Source organism: Nycticebus coucang, chromosome 3, assembly GCF_027406575.1.
Source record: "Nycticebus coucang isolate mNycCou1 chromosome 3, mNycCou1.pri, whole genome shotgun sequence".
In the NCBI taxonomy this organism is placed as follows: domain Eukaryota; kingdom Metazoa; phylum Chordata; class Mammalia; order Primates; family Lorisidae; genus Nycticebus; species Nycticebus coucang.
In genome coordinates this window covers 22,971,316-22,995,035 of record NC_069782.1, presented here as the reverse complement: position 1 = coordinate 22,995,035, position 23,720 = coordinate 22,971,316, and the positions used below count along the sequence as shown (strand labels likewise).

The 23,720-nt window shown below is 39.8% G+C and overlaps 1 protein-coding gene across 17 annotated transcripts in view; it reads right to left on the bottom strand.

The window, feature by feature from the left end:
• ANKS1B (ankyrin repeat and sterile alpha motif domain containing 1B) overlaps positions 1 to 23,720 on the bottom strand; it is a 1,177,049-nt gene that overhangs the window by 298,769 nt on the left and 854,560 nt on the right. For all 17 annotated transcript variants that reach the window (XM_053582560.1, XM_053582555.1, XM_053582557.1 and 14 more), the window contains one exon: positions 15,935 to 16,087. In XM_053582560.1, the coding sequence (XP_053438535.1) occupies positions 15,935 to 16,087 (153 nt within the window). The remainder of the gene's footprint in view (positions 1 to 15,934; positions 16,088 to 23,720) is intronic.

The following is a 23,720-nucleotide window of genomic DNA, read 5'->3' as shown; positions in this document are numbered from 1 at the left end:
CAGGAATGGAAGAAAAAGTATCCAATGTACTCAGCCCTACTATGAAGCTAAATTATAGCTGTCACATGAAGGCTATAACCCAACTATAGCACAAGACTATGAGGAAAGGGCCAAGGAAGGGGAAAGGAGGGGGGATGTTAGGGGGGAGGAAGGGTAATGGGTGGGGCCACACCTACAGTGCATCTTAGAATGGGTACAGGTGAAACTTACTAAAGGCAGAATACAAATGTCTACATACAATAACTAAGAAAATGCCATGAAGGCTACGTTGAACAGTTTGATGAGAGTATTTTAGATTGTATATGAAACCAGCACATTGTACCCCTTGATTGCACTAATGTACACAGCTATGATTTAATAATTATAAAAAAAAGATCTTGGGCTCAAGGAATCCTCCCTGCCTTAGATTGCTGGGCAGCTGGGAGTACTACAGGTGTGAGCCACTGCACCTGGCTTGAATAATGTTAGATATGAAACTTTAGGACAACAAAATAATTTGTGCAATTCCATAGAATGCAATAAAAGTTTATTGATCTTAAAAAAAAAAGAAAGAAGAAATTTTTTTGGGTCACGTACTGTTTTTTCTTTGCCATGGAAAATAATGACAATCATAGTCTCATTTGTTTCAAATGCAAAGAAGAGCTAAGATGCTACATACGCCTTTATATAATTTCTTCTAGACATTCTATGCGAAATATGTAATAAGTAGCCCAATTGACCATGCCCGAAGGGACCTCTTATTTCTCTCCCCCAAATTTGCCTCCAAGTCTCAAGAAACCTCAGGCCAAAAACATTTGACTTATTCTTAATGCCTTTCATTTCTTTTGCAATAGATACCTAATGCACCAGCTCCGTCTTCATCTCCACTGGATTTCCAGCCCCCCAACTTTGGATCTGCTCTTCCCATAGTAGCCAAAGTGAGCCTTAAACCAAACCATGTCTCTCTCCTACTCTGATGTTTTGTTGGGATTCGCTGTGGGTCCTGACCTGGGTTGGGGGTCAACAGGGGAGAAGATGCTGGAGGAAAATAATGAGACTCTGCACCCGCTTAATGTAGAAAGTCTGCGGATCCTGGAGAGGCATACATTGACTCACACACCTCATGGCAGATTGAGACAATGCAGTGACTCTTTGACTTCTTGGAAACACAGCATACGTGCAAAATGCAAAGGTGCCAGAATAGGGTCAGAAGAATCTCCAGCCCCAGGAAGACTGGGTAAAGAGGAAACTGCAGTGTAATCAGGAGCATAGGGTAGTGACTGCCATAATGTATTTAGAAAGGGGGAGGGGAAACAAGTTTCATCTCTGCAGGGCAGACAAAACAACTTCCCTAATCTAACTGCTGATCAGGAGTTTAAAGGGCTCAGCCCTGTATTAATGACTTTGCCCTGTCTGGGGCACTTCTGGGCTCTTTTCATGTTTGGGGGTGCCCCCCGTGGATAGCCCATCTGGACACTTGGCCCTGAATTGAGGTGAGGTGCCCTGCAGAGAGATCAGCTGATCTGCCTCCCACAGTGATTCATGCTCATGCATGGAATATTGTTCAATCCCTCCCCAGGGCTTGGAATAACTGGTGCAAGGTATTTGCACTTGGTCTTCCCTCAGCCTGGAATGCTGATCTCTGCCTGACTTATTCCCCCATTTTATTCAGATCCCTGCCCTAATGATGCCTCTTCCTCAAATAAGTATTTCTGATCCCCCTCCTTAAGATGTAGACACTGTCTGTCCTCTTACCCAGCTTTATTTTTCTTCATAGTATCTGCCACTATCTCTGGCCACATTAGATTTATCTGTTTACCTGTTTATTTCTGGGTCACCAGGGGTGGCAATAAGACAGTGTGTGAGTCACACATGTGGTTGCCACTCTAGATCCTTCACTGTCAAGTAGGTGAAGCCTGTCCCTGCTGGCCTTGCCTCTTGGGGATGGTGTGTGGGTCACACATGTGGTTGACAATCTAGAGTCGTCACTGTCAAGTAGGTGAAGTCCGTCTCTGTTGGCCTTGCCTCCTGGGGCTCTTCCAATTCCAAGCACAGCCTATTTTCACTCTGTCACCTTGCAGCCCACCCAAGCCTGCTTCTCTGCTCTGTCTTTGTACTTCTAAATTTGCTGTAAACCTCTCCCCTTTCCCCATCTCTATACTGAAAGTGCAAACCCTGCCTTTCCTGGTGCAGTTATACTTCAGGTGATGATCTGATCACAGGGGTCTACAGGAGGTGAGGACGACTACTGGCTTTGTTCTTGAAGGTGCTGTTTGCACAGTAACTTGCTCTTCTTTGCTGTGGTCAGTCTCAAGGAGATTTGTGTGGGTGGGATGATTTGCTTCTCTATGTATTATAGGGGGACTGAAGGAGAGAGGATACCCCATGGGCTATGTTTACTTTGGGCCTTTCTAACTCATCCTGTTCCTCCGACTTCCTAGGACCAAAGGATGAAGTAGGTCAGGGCATGGGCTTTTCTTCTTTAGTACAATTTCTAAAAGGAAGTTAGTATTTCATTTTTGGCATATGGGAGGTAGGAAAAGAGGCACCCTCTCTCTGTTCTCTGTGTGTGTGTTTTCCCCCCTCTCTGAACATGTGTGTGTGTGTAGTGGTGATGCAGGGTCATTTATACCAGCACGCCTCACGAATTGCACCTGCACCCACCTGGAGCAACATGCATTATCCAGCCACTGCCATGAGGAAGATGTGGAACCACCTAAGGGAGCCATCCTGGTGACACTGTTGGAAACTTTCTCTATAAACACAAGAACAGGAGGGGAAAGGCTGTGGATTTTCATCCTGTTATTAGAAGTGTCCCTATTTCAAGACCAACCTAGTGCAACTCTTTTCATGGTATGAGATACTCATGAATATAAAATATCAGGGACTGGTGGCTTTTCTCTGTCTTCAGACACTTCTTCATTTGTAAAATGGGAATGGCAACAATGCACTTCTCCTTGGGTGAGAGGAATATATCAGGATAAGTTAGCCACTTAGAACATTTTCTCACACAATGGTGTCTTTAGTTCAATCAGAAAATACTTATTTGCCACCTCCAGTGTGCTAGGCACTGTTCTAGGAGTAGCAAAATAATCTATGGTCTGGTGGGGCTGACAGTGGTTAATAATCATGATAGCAAAGTCATGGCCAGCAGCCAAGTCCCCAGTCTAGCTCACAGACCCCGTCTTGGCCACGATTCCTTCCATATAGTGTCTCTTCTTCACTGAGACAGAGAACGTGAATAATAAAGTTGAGATGATGTGTGAACTGAGAGCCTGGACCTCTGTAATAAAGCCATGGACCTGTACTTCCCAGCCACCTACCTAAACTGTTAGTTGAAACATATCCAAGAACATGCCATTGGATAAAGGCGGGCAGAGGTCAAATAATGAGCAAGATTGACTTAACAAAGGGGAAGATGGATGAGGAGGTGCTGAAACTCTGGTCGGTGTTATTATGACTATTATGTTCTGTGCTCATCTGGAGGAGTCAACTAACTTAAGGAACCACAATCAATTAAAAGAGTATGTTTTGCATGTCTACTCTGAGAAAAGAGTCAGTGTGCAAACAAATATTTGAGCAAGGCATGAAAATGATTCTCTCTTAGACAAATACTTCAGAGTTTAATTTTCTGAAATAATTTAGTTCGATGGTCAATGAATTCAACAAGAATTTTTTCCAGCTTTTTAGAGACCTAGCAATTCCATGATCACGCAGTGTGTTTATCATCAAAGTTATTATTCCCTAGTTACTGAATATTGGTTGAGGTTCCTGTCCCCAAATTTTTCATACTCTTAAGCCTCCTTATGTAGTACCCTCTTTTGGTCCCCTCTTTTTCTCTGTAGGTCCCCATTAATCATCTTAGATTTTTCTGAGATGACTTTGATTTTACATATTATCATTGGGGGCTTAACAATGTAAGATCATCCATAATTCTAAAATTCTCTCTTTTTTTCTTTAATCAAAACCTTTCTGGTTGATTGATTGAACAAATGGTCCCAAGTTTTCATCTTCCCCGTGTTTTAGCCATTTACATTGGGAATTTGCAGTTCTATCAAGAGGTAAAGTATATCCTCCCCTCCCAAGTTGACACTGAGTTTCTCATGAGGCTTCCTTTGGCCCATGTGTTAGCAGATATGATGTAACCAGAAGCTTAAAAAGGTGCCTGTACATTTTTGTTTGTCTTTGTCATGAAGACATGCTGATGACAGTGTGACAGGGGATGGGACATGGGCCCTTCTTGTCTCAGCTGAGCTGATCCCAGATCAGTCAACTCTCCTACCTGAACCAACTGGAGTCAACTGCCAGAGGAAATCAGCTGAGATCAGAACAAATTTCCAGCCAAACCCGGCCTAAATTGCTGACCCACAGACTATGAACTGGACTAAACAAATGCTTAAGCCATTGCATTTTCAGGCAGCTTGCTACACAGCATTGTTTGTGGCAATAGATGCATGACCATGATTCCTCCAAATCTTAGGGATTTGAAAGCTGCCTCTCTAGTTGGCCTCCTCCAGACAAAAATCGAGTGTGCTTTCTATTTGCAAAGTATTATGCAGAAGGCTTTATTATTTTATGGAATCCTGACAACAATATTATCTAGAAGATGGATAATGTTATTATCGAAATTTCAGAGGCAAGGACATCAAAACTTAGAGAAGGTTAAGTGATTTGCCCAACATTTACAATTGGCATGTAAACCTTGGAAGACTCTTTTTAGAACCTGGGGCTTTAACCATTGCTGTTCATACAACTCCTCCATCCCCCCTGCTCTGCTTTCCACCCTTAGCAGGCCTGGTAAGGAAAAGACCCTGTGCTCCAATCTGGGACACAGACACCACTTTGATACTTGGTTTACCCTTAATATTTCTTTTCTTACAACTCCTATAGATGGCCATCTTCTTCACTCATCTGGAAATTCTTTTAAGGATAAGGACTTATAATTTTTTTCCTCCTAACTGCCATACACTTTGTGTATATATTTATTAAATATATACATATAATACACACACATACACATAGAAGGTGCCAAAAAATGTATGCACGTTTTAAGAAAGGGGAAAAAAAACCGCATTAAAATTGTAATACTTAAATCATGTTTGGTGTCTGCAATTACAAGAGATGCAAGATACAATATACAAGAAAACATTATTGGTGTATAGTGAGTGTTACAATTTTAATGCAGTTTTTTCCCTTTCTTAAAATGTGTATACATTTTTTAGCACCCTCTGTATATAAAAGAAAGATCCTATTCATGTTTTAAGAAACCTATTCTATAAAAACCTATGAAAGGGTAAGAAGTACTCTACTAAAGAATATATACATTTTTAAAAGGGTACTGTTATTCAAAGTAATCCAGTTGATGCCAAGCACAGTAGGAAAATTTTTCCATTTTGTTACATAGTTTTAGTTATATGGTATTTAAATTTGGTGTTTGCTGAATGTTTAATAAAAATAAAAGGATCCTGTCTCATTATTTATTAGGTTAATTTTAGAAGCAGGGGTTAATATAAAACTGGTGCTGAATAATTTCTGGTTTACAGTTCGTTTCTGCATTTAAGAAATTACGGTTTAGTAATTTGCCCTGTACTTTAGGTATACTGCCACCAGGTGGCGGCAAGATCTCAGCCATAAAGTCTGCACAGTAACAAATTCGTGAGCTTTCTGAGGTTCAAGGTAATAGCGCTTTCCTTAAGTACAAAAAGAATTTAAGACCACGGATTTCCAATTTAACATAAAATATCTCTTTACTTAAATATCTGGGCTTCAACTCTAAGGCACCTTTAAAACAAATATAAATCCTAAGCTACAAAACCATCTACCTCAATATTTTCTTTCCTAGCTTCCTTTTAACTATGTTCATAATAGCTTATACACCCACGTTGATGACAGTGTTAACTTTCATATTTACTCTGAATCTTTACTTGCCAATCTTGCCATGGCAGCCTCTATATCAGGTATCTGAATTCTTAATTGTTTTTCTCTGGGAAACAGACTTTTCTGGGATCCCTTTCATCTAAGACAGCAGAGGGTCATGTTCCCACTATGATCTTGATCTCCCCTTATGTGAGACCAGAAGTATTTCTCCCCCAGAGTAGCATGAATCGTGTTTATTTGCATTTCACGTATGTATTTGCATTTATGGAGGGATTTTTCTTTTTTATTTCTACACTGTAGAATAATCTATTAAACTATATTTCTCCTCTCAAAGCTCCCAGAAGTGCAGAGGCAGTTACTCTAATAGTGATCTGGTTGGATTTCTTTAGCAGCAGCCTCTTCTATAAATAGGAAGACTTTTTTATAAAACAAAAATCTTCACATTGTATTAGAAATATGAGCAAAATACAGAAATCAATTAACTGATTTCATTGTAATAGATCATGCTATATATATAAAAGGAGCAGTTTAAATGAAAAGAAAATGCTGAGCTGTTTCAAAAAATAGTATCGGAAGTCCCCACACCTATGGGTTGTCAAGCTGCAACTTTGCAATAGATTCTAAAAGGGTTTAGATTTACACATGATAAACTGAGAATGACTATATCCCTAACCAGGGAGCAATCACTGTGCTCTATCTCAAGTTCCTCACACTGAAGAACAAAGAGATCTCGGAGTGGGCAATGGAAGGTCAAATCTGAGGGTCAAAGGTCAATGATTACGTAGTTGGTGGAAGAAGACACTAGAAATTCTGTACCTGAGCACTGTCAGCCAAAAAAGGGGGGAATATCCAGTTTCATCCTGAACGTTGGTATACAAAGCTCAGAGAGTCTTTTAGTCTCACATTCACCAACTCTGCAAGTGGAAATATTTTGAGCAGGACTGAGCCAGGAGGGTTTGGATAAGGCTGGCAGGGAAAGATGATACTTGTTGGGAAAATTGGGAGGCTGGAAGTGGTTGGAATGGGAGGGAGGGAGGACAGAGGTTGAGCAGTAATTCCTGGAGACGGGAGTCAGCACATCAATCAGGGCTACCCATGTGCCCCTGGGTGACAGCAGCAAAGGACATGTACACTGTGACAGGGTGCTCCCAGGGACAGCTCCCAGCCCAACTCTGGGGGAGGGAACTGCGGATGTCAGTAGGAAAAACACAAAGGTAAAGAAAAATGAAAGAGGAGAGAAGAGAAAGGGGATTAAAAAAAAAAAAAAAGCTCTAATTTGACTTTGAGTCTCACAGGAAACGTAGGAAGCCAGCAGGGCAGATATTATCTTCCATTTACAAATGGGAAACTGAGTCCTCGAGAGGGTAAGTGACTTTTTTAAGGTCATAGACCAAGGAGTGGGCATAAGATTCAAAGTCAAGTGACCTGATTCCAAGCGAGAGATGAAAGGAGAGTGCACATTTGAACCCCGGACACACACTCTGTGTCCTACCCTTTGCCTTATAAACAGTATGTTTTTAAATAATGGAAGCTTAGCCTTTTAAGGGTCAAACGGAAGCAGCTTTAGCCACCATGAAAAGCGTTTCTGAAATGTCTTCATTCTCCTTGCCTTGGCCTCCTTTGGATGTGGATTGTAATTTACCCTACTCTTGATACGTGGGGTTATAATTCATGACAATTGACTCAATATGTATGGACATATATAATTCAGGGATACCTTCAGGTTCTACAGAAGCATACAGGTTTTTTCTTTAATTTTTAATTTTATGTTTTACTCCACTGTCTAACATATTCATGGCTAGAAATGGCTGCATAGCAGAATCAGCAAACTCAGCTCCTTTTTCCATCATAGTCAGCTCTTTTTTCTTAGGCGTGTCAGCTTCTGGCCCCTGGTTATGTCACTCCCCTGATTAAAACCCTTTAATGGCTCCCTAGTAAGCACTGGTTGCAGTTATTTCCAACCCAGGCTGCACGTGAACATCACCTGCTGCCCAGGTGCCACCACCCGAGATTCAGTTATTTAGGTATGAGGCCCTCACCCACAGGGTAAGGAACACAGACTTCTGTGTCTGGCCAAGTGGGACCACAGGGTCTGGATTTATCTTCCTACCTGAATCTAGACAAATATCTAAAACACTGGTTTTTAAGATATTAGACATGAGGCAACAAAGGACAGTGAACCCCTGAGAGAGAAAAAATAAAGGGAGCCCTACTGTTGCCCTAGTTTACCACCTCAAAGAACTCAAGAGTCAGGAAGACTCCTTTAATAGAAAAAATGGAGCAGAGCATCTAGGGAGACGAGGGTGGCTAATGTGTCCTAGGCAGAGTATAGAGAGGAGAGAAAGCTGATCAGCACCCGCATTTGAGAAAAGTATCTGAGGCCAGATTTTAAAAAGAACAACAATGACATCTGAAAATATTAGTGCAAATAGTACTTAGTGCTCAAACAAAGCCGATAATAGTTTATAGACCAAGAATCCTTGAAGTTCAAAGGACACTGGTTAAGTACTCAGAAGCATCTTACCTCCACGGCTGGGAAGGTCTAGCAATAGACTAAACAATGCTATGGCCTTGCCTAACACACCTTAAAAGTAAGACCTGAAAGGATCAAAGTGTATCCAAGAAACTTCCCTTTTTCCCCAGAATGAATATTTACAGGGATACAAAAATATCCTGCCTATAACAAGGTAACAAATCATATTGTCTGGCATGCAACAAAAATGACCAGGCATGCAAAGAACAATAAAGAGAAAAAACAATCAATCTAAACTGAACCCAAACTGACACAGGTGTTATATTTAGAAGACAAAGACATTAAAACCGTTACTCTGACTGTTTTATTTAGAGGACAAAGACATTAAAACAGTTACTGTAACTGTTTTCCATGTGTTACAAGTTAAAGGATAGATGGAGCAAGTTAAATACAGACATAGGAAATACACAAAAGACCCAGGTGTAACTGCTATGGATGAAATTGATGCAATGGATGGTGACAATGGCAGATTGGCTATTACAAGAAGAAAAGATTAGTGAACCTGAAGAGAAAGCAATAGAAAGCGTCTAAATGGGCCACACAGAGAAAAAAGACAGAAAAGAATAGAGCATTGGTGAGCTGTGGTCCAACTCTAAGTGGTCTAATATTTATGTAATTGGAGTTTCCAAAGAAAAGGAGAGAGAATGGGGGTGGGAGAGGGCGGGACAGAAAATAATATTTTAAGAAATAGTGACCAAAAAATTTCCCAAGTGGATGAAACTATAAATCTCACATCTAAGAAGCTCATTAAACAAACAAACAAAAAAACAACTACTTTAAACACAAGGAGCAAGAAGAAAATCATATCAATATATATCATAACCACACTGCTGAAATTCAGCAAAACAGAGAACTTAAACAGAGAACTTAAACAGAGGAAAAACAAAAATAAAATGCATGCAGATTGTTGGTCAGAAACAACGCAGAAAATGGTGAACCAACGTCTTTAAAGTACTGCTCTTTTAGAATTCTACATCCAGCAAAAATATGCTTCAAAAATCAAGACAAAATAAAGTTTCTTCCAGATATACAAAAGCTGAGAGAATTTATCACTAGAAGCCTCACTCTATAAACAAAAGCTAAAGAAAGTCCTTGAGGTAGAAGGAAAAGGACCAGATGGACATGCAGGACCCTAGGCAAACGAAGGCTGGCATCCCCTGTGTTGACATCACAGGTGTGTGACCTGTGCAGCTATAGGAGGTCCCATAAGGAGAAGTGGCCTGTGCTTGGTTAAATGTTCTGCTGTCACTGTCAGAAGATTTTTAATAAGTTTTGAACAATGGGCCCCATATTTTCATTTTGTACTGGGCTCACAAATTATGTAGCTGGTCCTGATAAAGAATACTTTGTAGTCTGTGGGAGGGAGGCAGAGGCTGGAACGCTGAGCTTCCATCTAAGAATCCAGGCCACACAAACGCACGGAGGATGTCACAAGAATGTATACACATCTTAAGCAATGTTATCTAGGTGCTACTTTACAAGGTTGAATGGAAGTTAATGTTGCCGGTCAAGTGCACCTAGATGTGTGAGGCACCATCCACTTTACCTGCGATTTACTCACTTTCTGAAAATGATTGAGTTTATTCCCAATAAGATTCCTTAAAATGTGTATACATTTTTTTGGCACCCCTGGTACTCAGGCACATTAGGGAGACAGGGTGGAGGTAGGTCTTCAGAGGAAATTGGAATGTTTTAATTTAAATTGGGACAAGGGTAAATGAAATCCATGGGGGTGGGGAGGAACCCCAACAAACGTCCACTAAAACCAAAAAATTTTAAGTAGAAATTTCTGGATGATCAGAACACTATTTTCCATTTTACACCGAGATAGGTTGGAAATGGCTATAATTGAGGATTTCTTTCAGCATTTCATGAAGTTCATTTGTTGCTGAGTGCTCACAACTGTCTCTTCTGGCCAAAATGCCTTGTATTTTCATCACTCGTGTGTGTGTGTGTGTGTTTTACTAATTCCAGCATCAACATTTTAATAATGCATATTTCACAATTTTTAGCCTGAGGTACTGCAGGAATGTGAATTCATTTTAAATACAAATGGAAAGCTATGGTACTTCAAGTGGAGTTTTAGAGACAAAGTGCATTTTACTATAGTATAATTTGATCTCAGTTTAGGTCAAGGCTCCCAAGTTGAGAGTCGTATAATAGGTGTGGACGTGTGCTGAAGTGTCCTGAAGGATGGTAGAAATTATGCCCATCATCGACCTCCTGGACATATACTAAGAAAGGGCTAGAAATCGCTGGAAAGTGAATATTGATATGGGAGATATCCCAACTTGCGTGAGGAAGGGAAAAGGGCATTCATTCAAAAACTTGGGTCAGGTAAGAGAAGTTTCAAGAGATTCTCTGGAAGTACATGAGGTTTAGACACGGAGTTGGGAGGTGGAGTCCAGGGACTTCACCTGACATAGGCCTGAAAAAGCTCAAAGCTCAGAGGTTGTTTCTAGCTGCTCTGAAGGCCAGTGAGGAGCCAGCAGCATTGAATATGAGCATAAATAAAACACCAAAATTCACAGATGATTTATAAAGTTTGCTCTACACTTCAATACTCACACCCAGTCACTTAGTGAAAGCCTTCAGCTTTGATTAAAGTTGTTAATATTTGAAGTGTTGACTGATGGAGCCTCCCTGGTGAGGAAATATGAATATTTCTCATTTATTAATGTCCTGTAGTGAAGGCATAACCCTTTACTTAAAATAATTGGTTTGGAAGTGGAATTAGAATTTTTATTCTCCCCGTTTCTCCCCTGCAGTTTGGGAATTTGCTGATTATTTTTCTTGGTTGTGAACATTCAGTTACCATTTGCCTGTATCCAATATGCGTGCACACACACACACACACACACACACATTCCCACACAATGTCAAAAAATGTTTAGGGAATGAGTTTAATTGCAGTTATATCAATGAGGGTAATGTAGATAGAAGTATGAGTTCATAATGCTGGTTAGATTAAAATAATTTAAAGCAAGTCATGAGTCTACATGTGATACTCCTAGGATGATATCTCTACAGCATTTCATGCAAATAAATGTACGTTATTAAAGAATGAATGTAAAATGAGAAAAGTTTGCTTTGAAAATTTCTTAGTACGTCTCCAAGTGGTTAGATTATTACAAAATTTCCCTGGGAAGGTAAAAATTAAATCAACATTCAATTACATATTGAAAGAAAAGAAAAGGAAAGAAATCTGATAGTCCTAAGTGAAAGAGTGATGTAAATATAGTTTCAGCAGTGATTAGGCAAGAAGTAAATGGTCTTCTAATCAATTCACTGCTGTAAAAATAATTCCAAATTATTTTCATGGGACATATGCAATAATTTTCATGGGATGCGTAAGAGTATTGCTACCTTACCTATTTTATTTGTTTCTACTCAAAGGCATTTAAAAAACAAACAACCACCGCAGTTAGATTTTCAAAGCTATTCTTGTGCTTGTAAGCAGAGAGATTTAAGAATGCATTAGAACTGGAGTTCTATTTTGTTCATTCAGTGGGTACTTTTATCATTATCAATGCCATAGGATATCATAAGTCTGGGCTAGAATTATTTTCTTGGTAAACAATGATAAAGCCAATGAGAAGAAATTAATCATATGTTCTACACTGAGACTCATAAACTAATAAATTGGTTTGCAAAGTGTTCAAATTTATTTGTTCTTACCCAAGTCCCTTTAGCAGGTACACAGTGGTAAAAAAATTAACATTTTTATAATTTCAGTACATTTTTAGTGTAGAAGATGGATACGAGGTTATTTGCATTGTTTCTCAGATAGTTATTTTAATTTCATAATTAAAACATATGCATTTCATAGAGAAAATCTAAAACTTCCCTATGGAGGGGTTGTTGAGGTTATCAATAGCAGTACAAACTGTTGTTGATACTCGCTAATATATGCAAGGCCTAAGTAACCTTCTGAGTTAAAAAAAAAATCCATATACTTATGTATGTTAACTAGTCTTTTAATTATCTTAACAAGCATTTGGAGAAGACTGTAATTCAAACTAGAGGTTCAGCCAGTTACCAGGAACATTTTGCCTGACAATCTCTCCCAACACATTCATATTTTAACATTGAAATATCAATACAAAAATGAGAGTAGAATTAATCTTTTTATGATAGTGGCAGACACAGGAGCAAAACTGAGCTATTGATAAAACATCAGCTTCTGATTATGAAGCGTGAAGAATAAAGAAACAATTGATGGCTGATCTTCCATCACCTATGCGTAGACACACATGGGCCTGTGGAATTGTCAGAGCACGTGTGTTAGAAATTTCTCCGGCTCTGTTTCCACTGTTGACAATGCTGATATTAAGATTTCCATGAATCCCTTCCATCCTTATACTTTGGGTAGCTTTGTAATCAAAACCCCTCTTGGTTTGTTCAAATAATCTTGTTTATCAAAGGCAAGAAAGCACTTTACCAACAAAAAGACCTCTGGGGGCTTGTTTTATTTTGAACTATTAAAATTTCAAGTGTACTTTTCAAGTCAAGTGTATAGTTTTCATTTCCTTATTGAAATGCTTTGAATAAATTCATTACTCTCACTGAAAATATATTAAGGCTTTTTTTTTGAGACAGAGTCTCATTCTGTTGCCCAGGTTAGAGTTCCGTGGCCTCAGCCTCACTCACAGCAACCTCAAACTCCTGGGCTTAAGTGATCCTCCTGCCTGAGCCTCCCAAGCAGCTGGGATTACAGGTACCCACTATGATGTCTCCTTAAATTTTCTATTTTTAGTTGAGGCATGATCTTGCTCTTGCTCAGGTTGGTCTTGAACTCCTCAAGCAATCCTCCTACTTTGTCCTCCCGGACTGCTAGGATTACATGACTGAGCCACTGTACCCATTCTCACTGAGGATATATTAATATTTGTTTAACGCCAAATATACAACCATGTGACACTGAACGCTTACCCAATATAATGTAATGACACCGAAGTTATTTATAAGCATATCAGCAGTCTGCCTTCTAATCCTCCATTCTCTTCCTCTTGACCAGCAGACCTCTGTATGAAAGGCAGCCTGCTTTTGCACTTTTCTCTCTACATAGAACAACAGTTACTGGAATAATTTGGTTTCCTTAAAATTAGCCACTCATTACAGTGATTTGGGATGTGAATGCTCCTAAAAGGCTTTGCTCTAAATCAAGGTAACTGTACATTCCCATCAGGCTAGAAAACAACAAATTATGGGTTATTAGTGTAGGATTATTGGACCTGGGTATATTTCCTCATTAGTTGGGATAAACAAAAGTCCTGAATTTGAGATCAGTCAAAAGCTTTGTAAGCCAAAAGGCCCATGATTTGCTTTTTTCTTATTCTAAAACTCAATAAACTCAAATCCCCTAATGAACTACCCAGTTCCACTGGGCATAAAAAGTTTGTTTTCTGATTTCTAATTCTGAGGCTTCAGATCAGATTTTGTCCATACTTAATATTTCTACTGAGTTAAATGACTTGCAAAGTCTCACCATCCACAGCGTGAACTTGCTCATAAAGACATCATGAGGAATATTAAATTCGGTAAGTTTACTTTAAGCAAAATACGCTGGGTTGGTGGTGGACACAGATGGTGTGCCCCAGGCCAGAGGAGTTAAGTCTTACCATCTAAAAGGCAGTGACTATTTTCAAATTTCGATGCAATGCTTATGACAAGCACTTCTTCTTCCTGGATTAAAGTCAGGTTGTATTAGAGAAAGCATAGCTAACAGGAAAACCCTAAGAGCCAGCATAGATGAAAAACACCACTTTTCTGTCTCAAATCAAGACTGATTGGGCCCATGGGTGGATCAGCCCCTGAGCCCTGGCAGTAAAGATGGGGCCATCATGGTCCCTCCGGTAACTGTTGCTGTCCCTGAGGCCAGGCTGCCGTTACCCTGACCAGTGAGGAAAGTGAGAGTCCAGGCCTACATCATAATCATTAGTTCATGTACCTGGATTTTCAGAGACATAGAGCCTCACATTGTAAACGATCATTGTTTAGGAACACATTTTATAGTAGAGTCCTATTGAAATCCATTCTTTCTGAAGGGGATTACTGCTAATGCCAGGGAGGAGAGTGGCCATGTACCACCTGCTGTGTTTGTTCTTCAGTGAGGAGCAATGTTATTCAGAAGATGTTATAGAGAGATGTTTGTCCAGCCATCGCACTGACTCTTTAACTGGCATGCAATTCAACTTGGAAGTCTGTTTGTTCATCTGTGGAAGATAGATAACCCTTGAACAAGTATTGAAGGGCAGCAATGATGCGAGTGTCAAGTTCTTGGTAGAGAACTGAAATTTAGGCTGATGCAACTACAAAGCAATACAGCTTCAGTTAATTCCATTGCCATATAGACTATAGGGGAAGGTAACCAGAGCCTTTAAGTAGGATGGTGAGTTTCTTGCGAAACAATGATGGCTTTTGGATGGGACAAGCAAACCTACAAGCAACAGTCAGTAATGGCAAATTAGAAGCTAAGGATTAGTCTGTTTAATGGGATTTTGAGATTAAAGAACAATTTCTATAAAATATCCTAGAAAAGATATTTTATAAGACAGACTTTTAAAAGCCAAGAATTAGTAGTTTCTAATAATAAGCATCATTTAAAATAAATAATGACATAGACTATGTACAAACTGGACCTAGGGACAGAAAGCGGCATCAAGAGGGAAGACAGAGCAGTTTTGAACCAGCAGAAATTTGCTTGCTTTATCTTTCCGTTTGTGAATGCTTTCTTCCCCGATCACTAAAATATAAACCTAAAATGTCTCTAAAAGATGAAATGATGTCTTATTGTCACTTTTAAAAAGAGATGTTTACAATGCCAAGTATAATTCGAACGCAAAATCATGGCATATTATCTTTTCATCTAATTTGTTTATTTATGCCATTAGAAAAAAGAGAAGTAAAAGTGAAATGGGGAAAAGTATCAGAATCGTTTATTTAGGTTTAGTTGATCTCCTTGGGCTTGAATATATGCTAACATATGTCGGCCAGTTTTTATAGGAAATCGATGCCAAGTATATGAATAAAACAGAGACAACATGAGATTAGACACCAGCTTCAGAAAAGAAAATTGTGGTATTACAGCAACCTATTTAGTAAGAACAACAGCAGTCTCTGTAAGCATGGAGTTTATATATGTGATTAAGGAAGCAGGATAGAGTTAGGAAACTAAAAAATGATAATTTAAATCTTCAACAGTAAGTGTGAGTAAAGATCAGGATGGGAGACTATCCGTCACCATATCCATGTCCTAAACTGACAAAATTTCATGAAAAGGAAGAAACAAAGATGCCTGGAAGGTTTTCTTAGATGTTGTAAAACAGCCTGAGAGTTCTCTTTATCTCTGAATTCTCTAGCTCAAAAGTGCAAAAGGAAATGATGATTCTGGAGCTTCGATATATATTTTAAACAGAAGGTATATCTGTAAATCCTTGTTTGAATGTCCAAACAGTTATAAAGAAAGAAATAATGACCCACTTGTAGTAAAATTTCATTTGTGGATGTTTGACGGGGAAAGAAATCATTAAGAGATCAACTTACATTAATAAGTTCAACCTCCCAGATTTTTTTCAACAGGTCCATCGATGTGTAGCCGTTAATTAGAAAGGCTTTGGTGTAGTCCCCCAGTTCGATGGAATCCAGCCATTCAGCCACGGATGTGGGATGGTAGCCATCATGACCAATGGGTCTCATCTGTAATTAAGAAAATCACAGTAGGATCAATTTCAAGTGCAAAGAAGGCTTGGAAATTTATCTGATATGAAGCAACAGATCTTTCTGGAGAATCAAACAAGGGAAAAGAAAACACTCTGAGCACAATTCAAAGCCATTAATAATTTTCATGCTGAATTAGTTTTCAAAAATGCACCCAGAAATTTCCAATTTAGCTGTTACATTAACTCCATATGGGAAAGATCTAAATATGTCAACCTTCTATTACAGACATTATTGGTTTTCTGTGGGATGGAATCGAAAATGACGTCAGTTGGGTGGTGTGAAGTTCAATGCCAAAGGCACAAAGAAGTACGCTTCCAAAATACAGGTGGTAATTCCTGTCGGTGCAACATCAAAGCATGTAACAATACTGCATGACTGAAGCTTCAAAAGGAATTCTCGCTTATGCAAGACATGACATGTGGGTACCGCAAACACGCTGGAGGAACAGGCTGCTGTGACACGCCAGTGAAGAAGAGGCTTTTGGGTGTTTCAGGACCATGTGTTCTGGATCGAGTCTACAGTATGTTAGACATGAGTAGAGAGCTGGCTGGTAGACAGACTCCTATTTTTTGTCAGCTATATACAGATTTATTTTTTTAAATACTTTAGGAGAACAAAGAAGTGTGACAGCGACATAATGTTTCTGAGTTTAAATTGGAGTGTGAAAGTAATTTAAGCAAGAGGAACTTCTGGGTTTAAAATTTTGTATGGATTATTCTAGTCCTGGAGCTAGCTTTTATTTGAAATTTTAGCTGAATTTGTGGTTCTTGGTTATTGAAGTGACTCACTTCTAAAACTTGTGCCCCTGTGCACGCCACACCAATCTCCTACTTCAGTGATGAGGGACAAGTGACCTCTCATCGACCCGATCTGAACCTTGAGTGAAATTCATGATGGAAACTGCAAAACCAGGCAAAACACAACACGGATTTTCCTCCACCTTTAGATTTAAAGAGATAAATATTAATGGAAATCTCTATGATTCTGACTTGTGAGCAGAGAAAAGATTAGTCTGGGCACCAGGGATTCAGATTTTAATCTTAAACATGTTAAGCTTTCTGTCACTACAGAGTTCTCATTTTTGAGATTCTCTCTTGGAAGTTACATTTTTTCCTTTACTTTCTCCTGTTTTTCTACTCCCCAGTATAGTTCTCATTGCGAGATTTAAATGCTCTCTATTTTTAAAATTACAGAGCAATTCATTACTTGCATTGGAGTCAGAACTGCTTTAGACTTTTGTATTTCACTTTTAATAGATCAACTGACGCATCTTAACGAGCCATGAAAGGTTTGTTCGCATAACACTTAGCTCAGTATTTATTACATAATAGCAACAAATGTGTAATGAATGACAACTGGAGGTTTGCAATCTACACTTTAGTGGCATTCATAAGGAACTGGATATCATCAATGTGTCAAGTTGGAGACTAGGACCCAAAGACGAAACTCATAGGTGTTAAGTATTTTCATATCCTATAGACAGTTACAAATATCTGGGGGCTAAGAGCATTCTCCAGGACTTGTTAAGAGGTGGTTGAACTAACTACTAACTTAACCAATCACTTGAGCTCCATAAGGAAATAAGGAAGAAAGAGAAGGAAGAAAGAAAGAGAGAGATAATCACTACACTTAAAGTTATAATAACAACCCGGCAGGAAGGTCTTGCTGTTGGCCTACCCAAGAAGCTGACTACCCCAGCAGTGGAGACTGGTGACAAGCTTTGGGAGTCTTCATGACTCCACCTGGGGAAGAGTCAAGTTGTCCCATATCAGAGAACTGTGCAGTGGGGTACCCGCAGGTTGCCCCTATGCACTATGTCACTCCTTTGACAGACCAGTCAGCTGCCACCTGCATCACAGACATTTTGATGGTCAGTGTTAGCCAGAGAATCAGGGAGCCCACCAGAGGACTGCAAGGCAAATGCAGATAAGAATAAAGAAGTTGCCCATCCTCCAACCCCTCCTTCATGTCCCAATGCTGGAGAACTCAGACTCAGAAGGGAGAGAGGTGCCAGTCCCTTTGGAAAAGCTTGAAGTTGGGATGAGAGAAAAGGAAGAAGATAAAACTGAAGGTTTAAAATGGATTAGAGCTAAGTTTTTGGTATTTTACGTGTCTTGAAAGCTACTGTAGATGTCAGAGATGATATTAAGAAATAGTAAAGTATCAGCCGAGCTGGTTGAAGGCAATGAGTAGAAAAAGTAAAAGCAAATGAATCAGCATCTCACTGAATGCAGACTGCTCCGTGGTCTGATGACGCCTGTAAGGCACATTCTCCCAGACCCACCTTTACAGAGGTGAGAGGGAGAGAAACATGTGGTGGGCTCAGAGGCAGAACTGAAGACCCTGGAAATGGGTATGCCGATGTGTGCAGGGGCAGAGTCACCCGTCCATGCATTCCCTAACTATTTAATCAGCGCTCATTCTGATGAATACTATGGAAATTCTAGGGAACAAAAGAGTCATAGTCTCTCCCTCATGGAAATTATAACTCTTAATTAAAACATGTGAACAGATGACTGATAAATTATGAAGGCTTCTGCATACCTGAAGAGAGGAAACCATTAGAGCCAAATGAAGTTACAAAATTAACTTGATGCGTATTTAACGATATGCAGAACGGTTACTGTGCTGCACAATCATTTCTTTCAAAGCAATTCTCCCATCTGTTCCTTTATTTCTGTTCCTACTGCCACTCCCCTGCTTAGGTTCTTGTTAGTGCTCGCAAAAACAAACACAATAGTCTTCCACATGGCCTCACACCTTTGGTCTAGCCTGCATCTCGCTACTACATTAGTCTTCTAAAAGCCAGACTGTAGAGACAACCCTCGTGTGAAAAGCTACAGTGGCTCCTTCTCCAGAGAAGTCCAAACGCCCCATTTCTGGCATCTAAGGCAAATTGACATCATCCTAATCTCCCACTCCTTATGTACCCAATAAATGTGACTGCACATGGATATGTCAAAAGAGTAAATTGCTAGCCAACCCTTGAACATGAACCGTGCAAGACCCAGTCATACCTTTTCTAATAGAATTTTCCATGCTTGGAATGCTTTTGCCCCTATTTCTGGAGTGATTTCTCCAGGACTGGTTTCTCTTCTAGAGTTCTAAGGAACATTTATAGGACATCTCACACAGATGTATAGGTATCGCCAACATAAATCAAGAATAAGTTTCTTTATCTCCTTCAGCTCAAAAACTGGCTCTCTGACTCTAGTTTCCCATCTCAGTTAATGGGGGAACTATCACTCATGGCCCCGAGTAGAAGCTTGTGAGTCACATGACTTTCCTCTTTCTGTTCACCATCATATCTAATCAGGACAGCAAGTCCTATAAATTTGATTTCTAAGAGGCCTCTCAGTTCAGTTCCCTTCTATTTTTTTTTGAGACAGAGTCGTATTCTGTCACCCTGGTTAGAGTGCTGTGGCATCATAGTTCACAGCAACCTCAAACTCTTGGGTTTGAGCAATCCTCGCCTTAGCCTCCTGAGCAGCTGGGACTACAGCATGTACCATCATGCCTGCTTAGTTTTTCTATGTTTAGTAGAGATAAGGTCTTGCTCTTGCTCAGGCTGGTCTTGAACTCCTGAGCTCAAGTTAAGCATAAAGAAGTTGCCCATCCTCCAACCTCTCCTTCATGTCCCAGTGCTGGAGAACTCAGAACCATAAAGGAGAGAGGTGCCAGTCCCTTTGGGGAAGCTTAAACGACCTGCCTCCGCCTCCCAGAGTGCCAGGATTACGGGCATGAGCCGTCATACCTGCCTGCTTTCTTCTAAAATGGACTTTGGACTCTGAGAATCCCAGCAGCCCCACTTCTTTGATGGTTGATCTTTGGCAAGTTACATACCTCTTTGATCCTCAATTTCCACTTTTATATAATAAGCCTAATAATACTGACCCCAAGTGTTGTCATAAGGATTATATTATATAGGGTATGTAAGCTGCCTACTACAGTGCTTTGAATATAATAGCTATTCAATAAGTCTTAGTTATCTTCCCTCCCCACTGCTCTAAATAAGGCCCATCCTCATTTAGAAATTGCATAACCTGATGCCCTGGGCTCCAAATCTTTTCAACTTCCAGTCAAAACACTCCCCCCCCTCCCATCCCTTCCTTCTGCCCTCACCCCCTTCCTTCTTTATTCTGTTTTAGAAGGGGTTTATTCTACTAACATCTTTTCTCCTTTCCTCTGTAGCTGACAGCTATTTTTTCAGAAGCAAGGTCCAACAAGGTCACTCACGCAGATTGGATTGTTTCCACTTCTTTGTTCTCTCCCTGCCATGTCTCTGAGCCCCTGTCCAGGGGATCTACCTTGCACCTCACTGTGGCTGGAGTTACCCCCAGGCTCATCACTGCTGGCCCAAGACATGGGTAGAAGTGTCAGAGTGGACGTTTGCAGATGAGGCTCCTTTTTTCCTATGATCTACGAATCCTTTTGTGTTCTTAGGCTCTATTATAAGAACAGCAAGTGCTGAGTTAGTTGCTTAACTGCTGGTTCTGGGAGAAAAATGAAGGCTTGTGGAGCAAACCTCGATTTAAACTGAAGGATGAAAGCCTGGAGTTTACCCTACCTCCACAGAACTCAGGAAAGTCCAATTGAACTTAGCTGAACTACAACTGACCTGCAGACCCATGAGAAAGAAAAATATGTACTTTTTGTGATTGCTGTAAACTATTGACACTTTCATAAACAGGTAAAAACAGAATAGAGTCAGTCAGCCCTTGTTTCAAAACCCTTGGTGTTTGTACACGGGGTCTATAGATATAACTAGACACTATGATTTATGAATCCATTGGGAAATGCATCTCCATGAGACTGAGAAGGATTCTGGATGCTGAGCTGAGCAAACACCAGTGTCACGTAAAAAAATTGATGTCTTACGTTTTTATTGATCCTCAACTGAGTAATTCTTTATTGTTTGAGTTGGAGGCTTGGTGGTGCATAATCCTGCAAGCCCAATATACCTCTGTACGTTTGTTCACGTCATTTCCTCTGCTGAGAATGCTCTTTCTCCCACTGAAATTCTATCCATCCTTCAAAAAGTCTTGATTAACATTACTTCCTGTAAAGCTTTCTCTAATGTTACTATTCCTTCCAAGTAAAAATCATATCTTCTGCTAGATTTCTGTAGTTATTTGCCCATAGTTCTATTATGGTATTACAAAAAAATCTGCTCACAGTAACAGAGAGGGGAGTTTCTGTCTTCTGGAGGGGACTGCCTACCCCCTTTGGAAGAAATCAGGTGTTAATCATTTTTGAGGTTGTTAAATTATCCAGCAGATCATCTCACACATAAAAGGAATTTGCTGAAAGTTTATAAGTGATTTGATGAACACATGAAAATGAAATGAAATCACATCACTGGTGTGATCTGTTTGTGGGGGAGACTTGCATTTTGTACTCCATGTTATAACAAGTAAGCTTATTTTTAATACCTACTCATAACACTGAAACTATCTAAAACCTCCAACACCGAGGCCCAATTCCAGGTAGTGTCTTGTGTTATAAACCGGAATAGATTTTGTTTCCATAGCCTGGTGGATTCTATCAGCTGTGGAACTATGGGCAAGACACTTCACCCCTAAGCTTCAGTGGTGTCATCTAGAAAATGAAGGTGTTGGACCAGTGATCTCAAAACGTCTTTATAATTCCTAAATTTTACAATTCCACGATTGATAAATTAACTTTCAATTAGTATCCAATTTATTTATCCAGGAAAGAGAAAAGGCACCCAAAGACAAAACTAAAAAACAACAACAAAAACACACACACACACACATACATATACACATAGAGGGTGCCAAAAATTATATACATACTTTATGAAAGAAGAATACTGTATTAAAATTGTGATACTTGATATGTACCAATCAAGTTTTTCATCTTGTTTATTGTATCTTGTGTCTCTTATAATTGCAGAAGCCAAACATGACTCGTGTATTACAATTTTAACACAATTTTTTCCTGTCTTAAAATATGCGTACTTTTTTTTGTAACCTCAGGTGCCATTTTTGGGGGGCACATTTTAAGAAAGGAGAAAACTGTATTAAAATTATAATACTCAATCAGGTGCAGTGTCACACCTGTAATCCTAGCACTCTGAGAGGCCAAGGCAAGCAGATTGCTTGAGCTCAGGAGTTTGAGACTAGCCTGAGCAAAAGTATAACCCTGTATCTACTAAAAATAGAAAAAACCTAGCTGGGTGTTGTGGTAGATGCCTATAGTCCCAGCTACTTAGGAAGCTGAGGCAGGAGGATTGCTTGACTTCAAGAGTTTGAGGTTGCTATAAGCTATGACACGATGGCACTCTACCCCAGGGTGACAGAGAGTCTCTCTCTCTCAAAAAAAAAAAAAAATTGTAATATTCAAGTAAGTCACATTTCACTTCTGCAATTATAAGAGATACAAGATACAATATACAAGATGACAAATATTATTAATATGTATCCAGGGTTACAATTTTCATACAGTATTTTCCTTTCTTAAAATGCGTATACACTTTTTGGCACCCTCTGTATATATTTATATACATGTATAATGGGACATGTAGACGAAAGGTCAGATGGTATCCACATTTCTTTCATGTATCTTCAACAGTTCCCACGGGGAGTACTGTGGCTGCTTTCTCAAATTAGCAAGGGTGAAATTTCAGGAACATCTGGCAAGACAGGGCTAGGAAGAGGCAGCTCTAGGGGCCTGCGGGCCAGCAGCATTGCTGAGTGTGAATGGAAATCTGTGCCCAGCACTCTACCATCTGAGTCTATAATCTGAGGCATGGAAGGTGGGCAGGGAGCAGGCATTTTTAACAGAGGCTCACACCAAGGCAATCTGATTCGAGTAGTTGAATTCCAAGTCTAGGGAAAACCCAAACTGGGACGGAAATTGGAGGTAGTAGTGAGACTCCAGTCTTGGGAAAATTTAGACATATTGACATGTTTTACCAAACACCTTCTTTGCCATTGTTGTTCCACCTGAGTGCACAGTGATTTCCCTCCAGGGGCCTCTTAAAGCATACCTGGCCTCAGAGAGTGTACGCTGTCAACATCACAGGTGACACGGGGCAGAGTGACAGTAAGGTGTGTGCTGTGTTGTTCTGGGATTTTAAGGGGGGTATCTATGGGATAGTTGACCAGCCTAGGCTCTGAGACTGCTTGAACTACTTCAACCACAATACCTCATGTTATAAGCATTTTATACACGTAAGAGGAGGAAGAAAGACTTTCCATGCTTTAAAAAAGGAATGTTTGAAAACCACCAATTTAGAAAACTATTTTTTGTTGTTAAATCATAGCTGTGTACATTAGTGCAATCAAGGGGTACAATGTGCGGGTTTCGTATACAATCTGAAATATTCTCATCAAACTGTTCAACGTAGCCTTCATGGCATTTTCTTAGTTACTGTATGTAGGCATTTGTATTCTGCATTTAGTAAGATTCGCCTGTACTCATTCTAAGATGCACCGTACATGTGGCCCCACCCATTACCCTCCCTCCACCAAAACCTCCCGCCTCCCTTCCCCTTCCTTGGCCCTTTCCCCATAGTCTTGTGCTATAGTTGGGTTACAGCCTTCATGTGAAAGCTATAATTTAGATTCATAGCATAGCTGAGTAC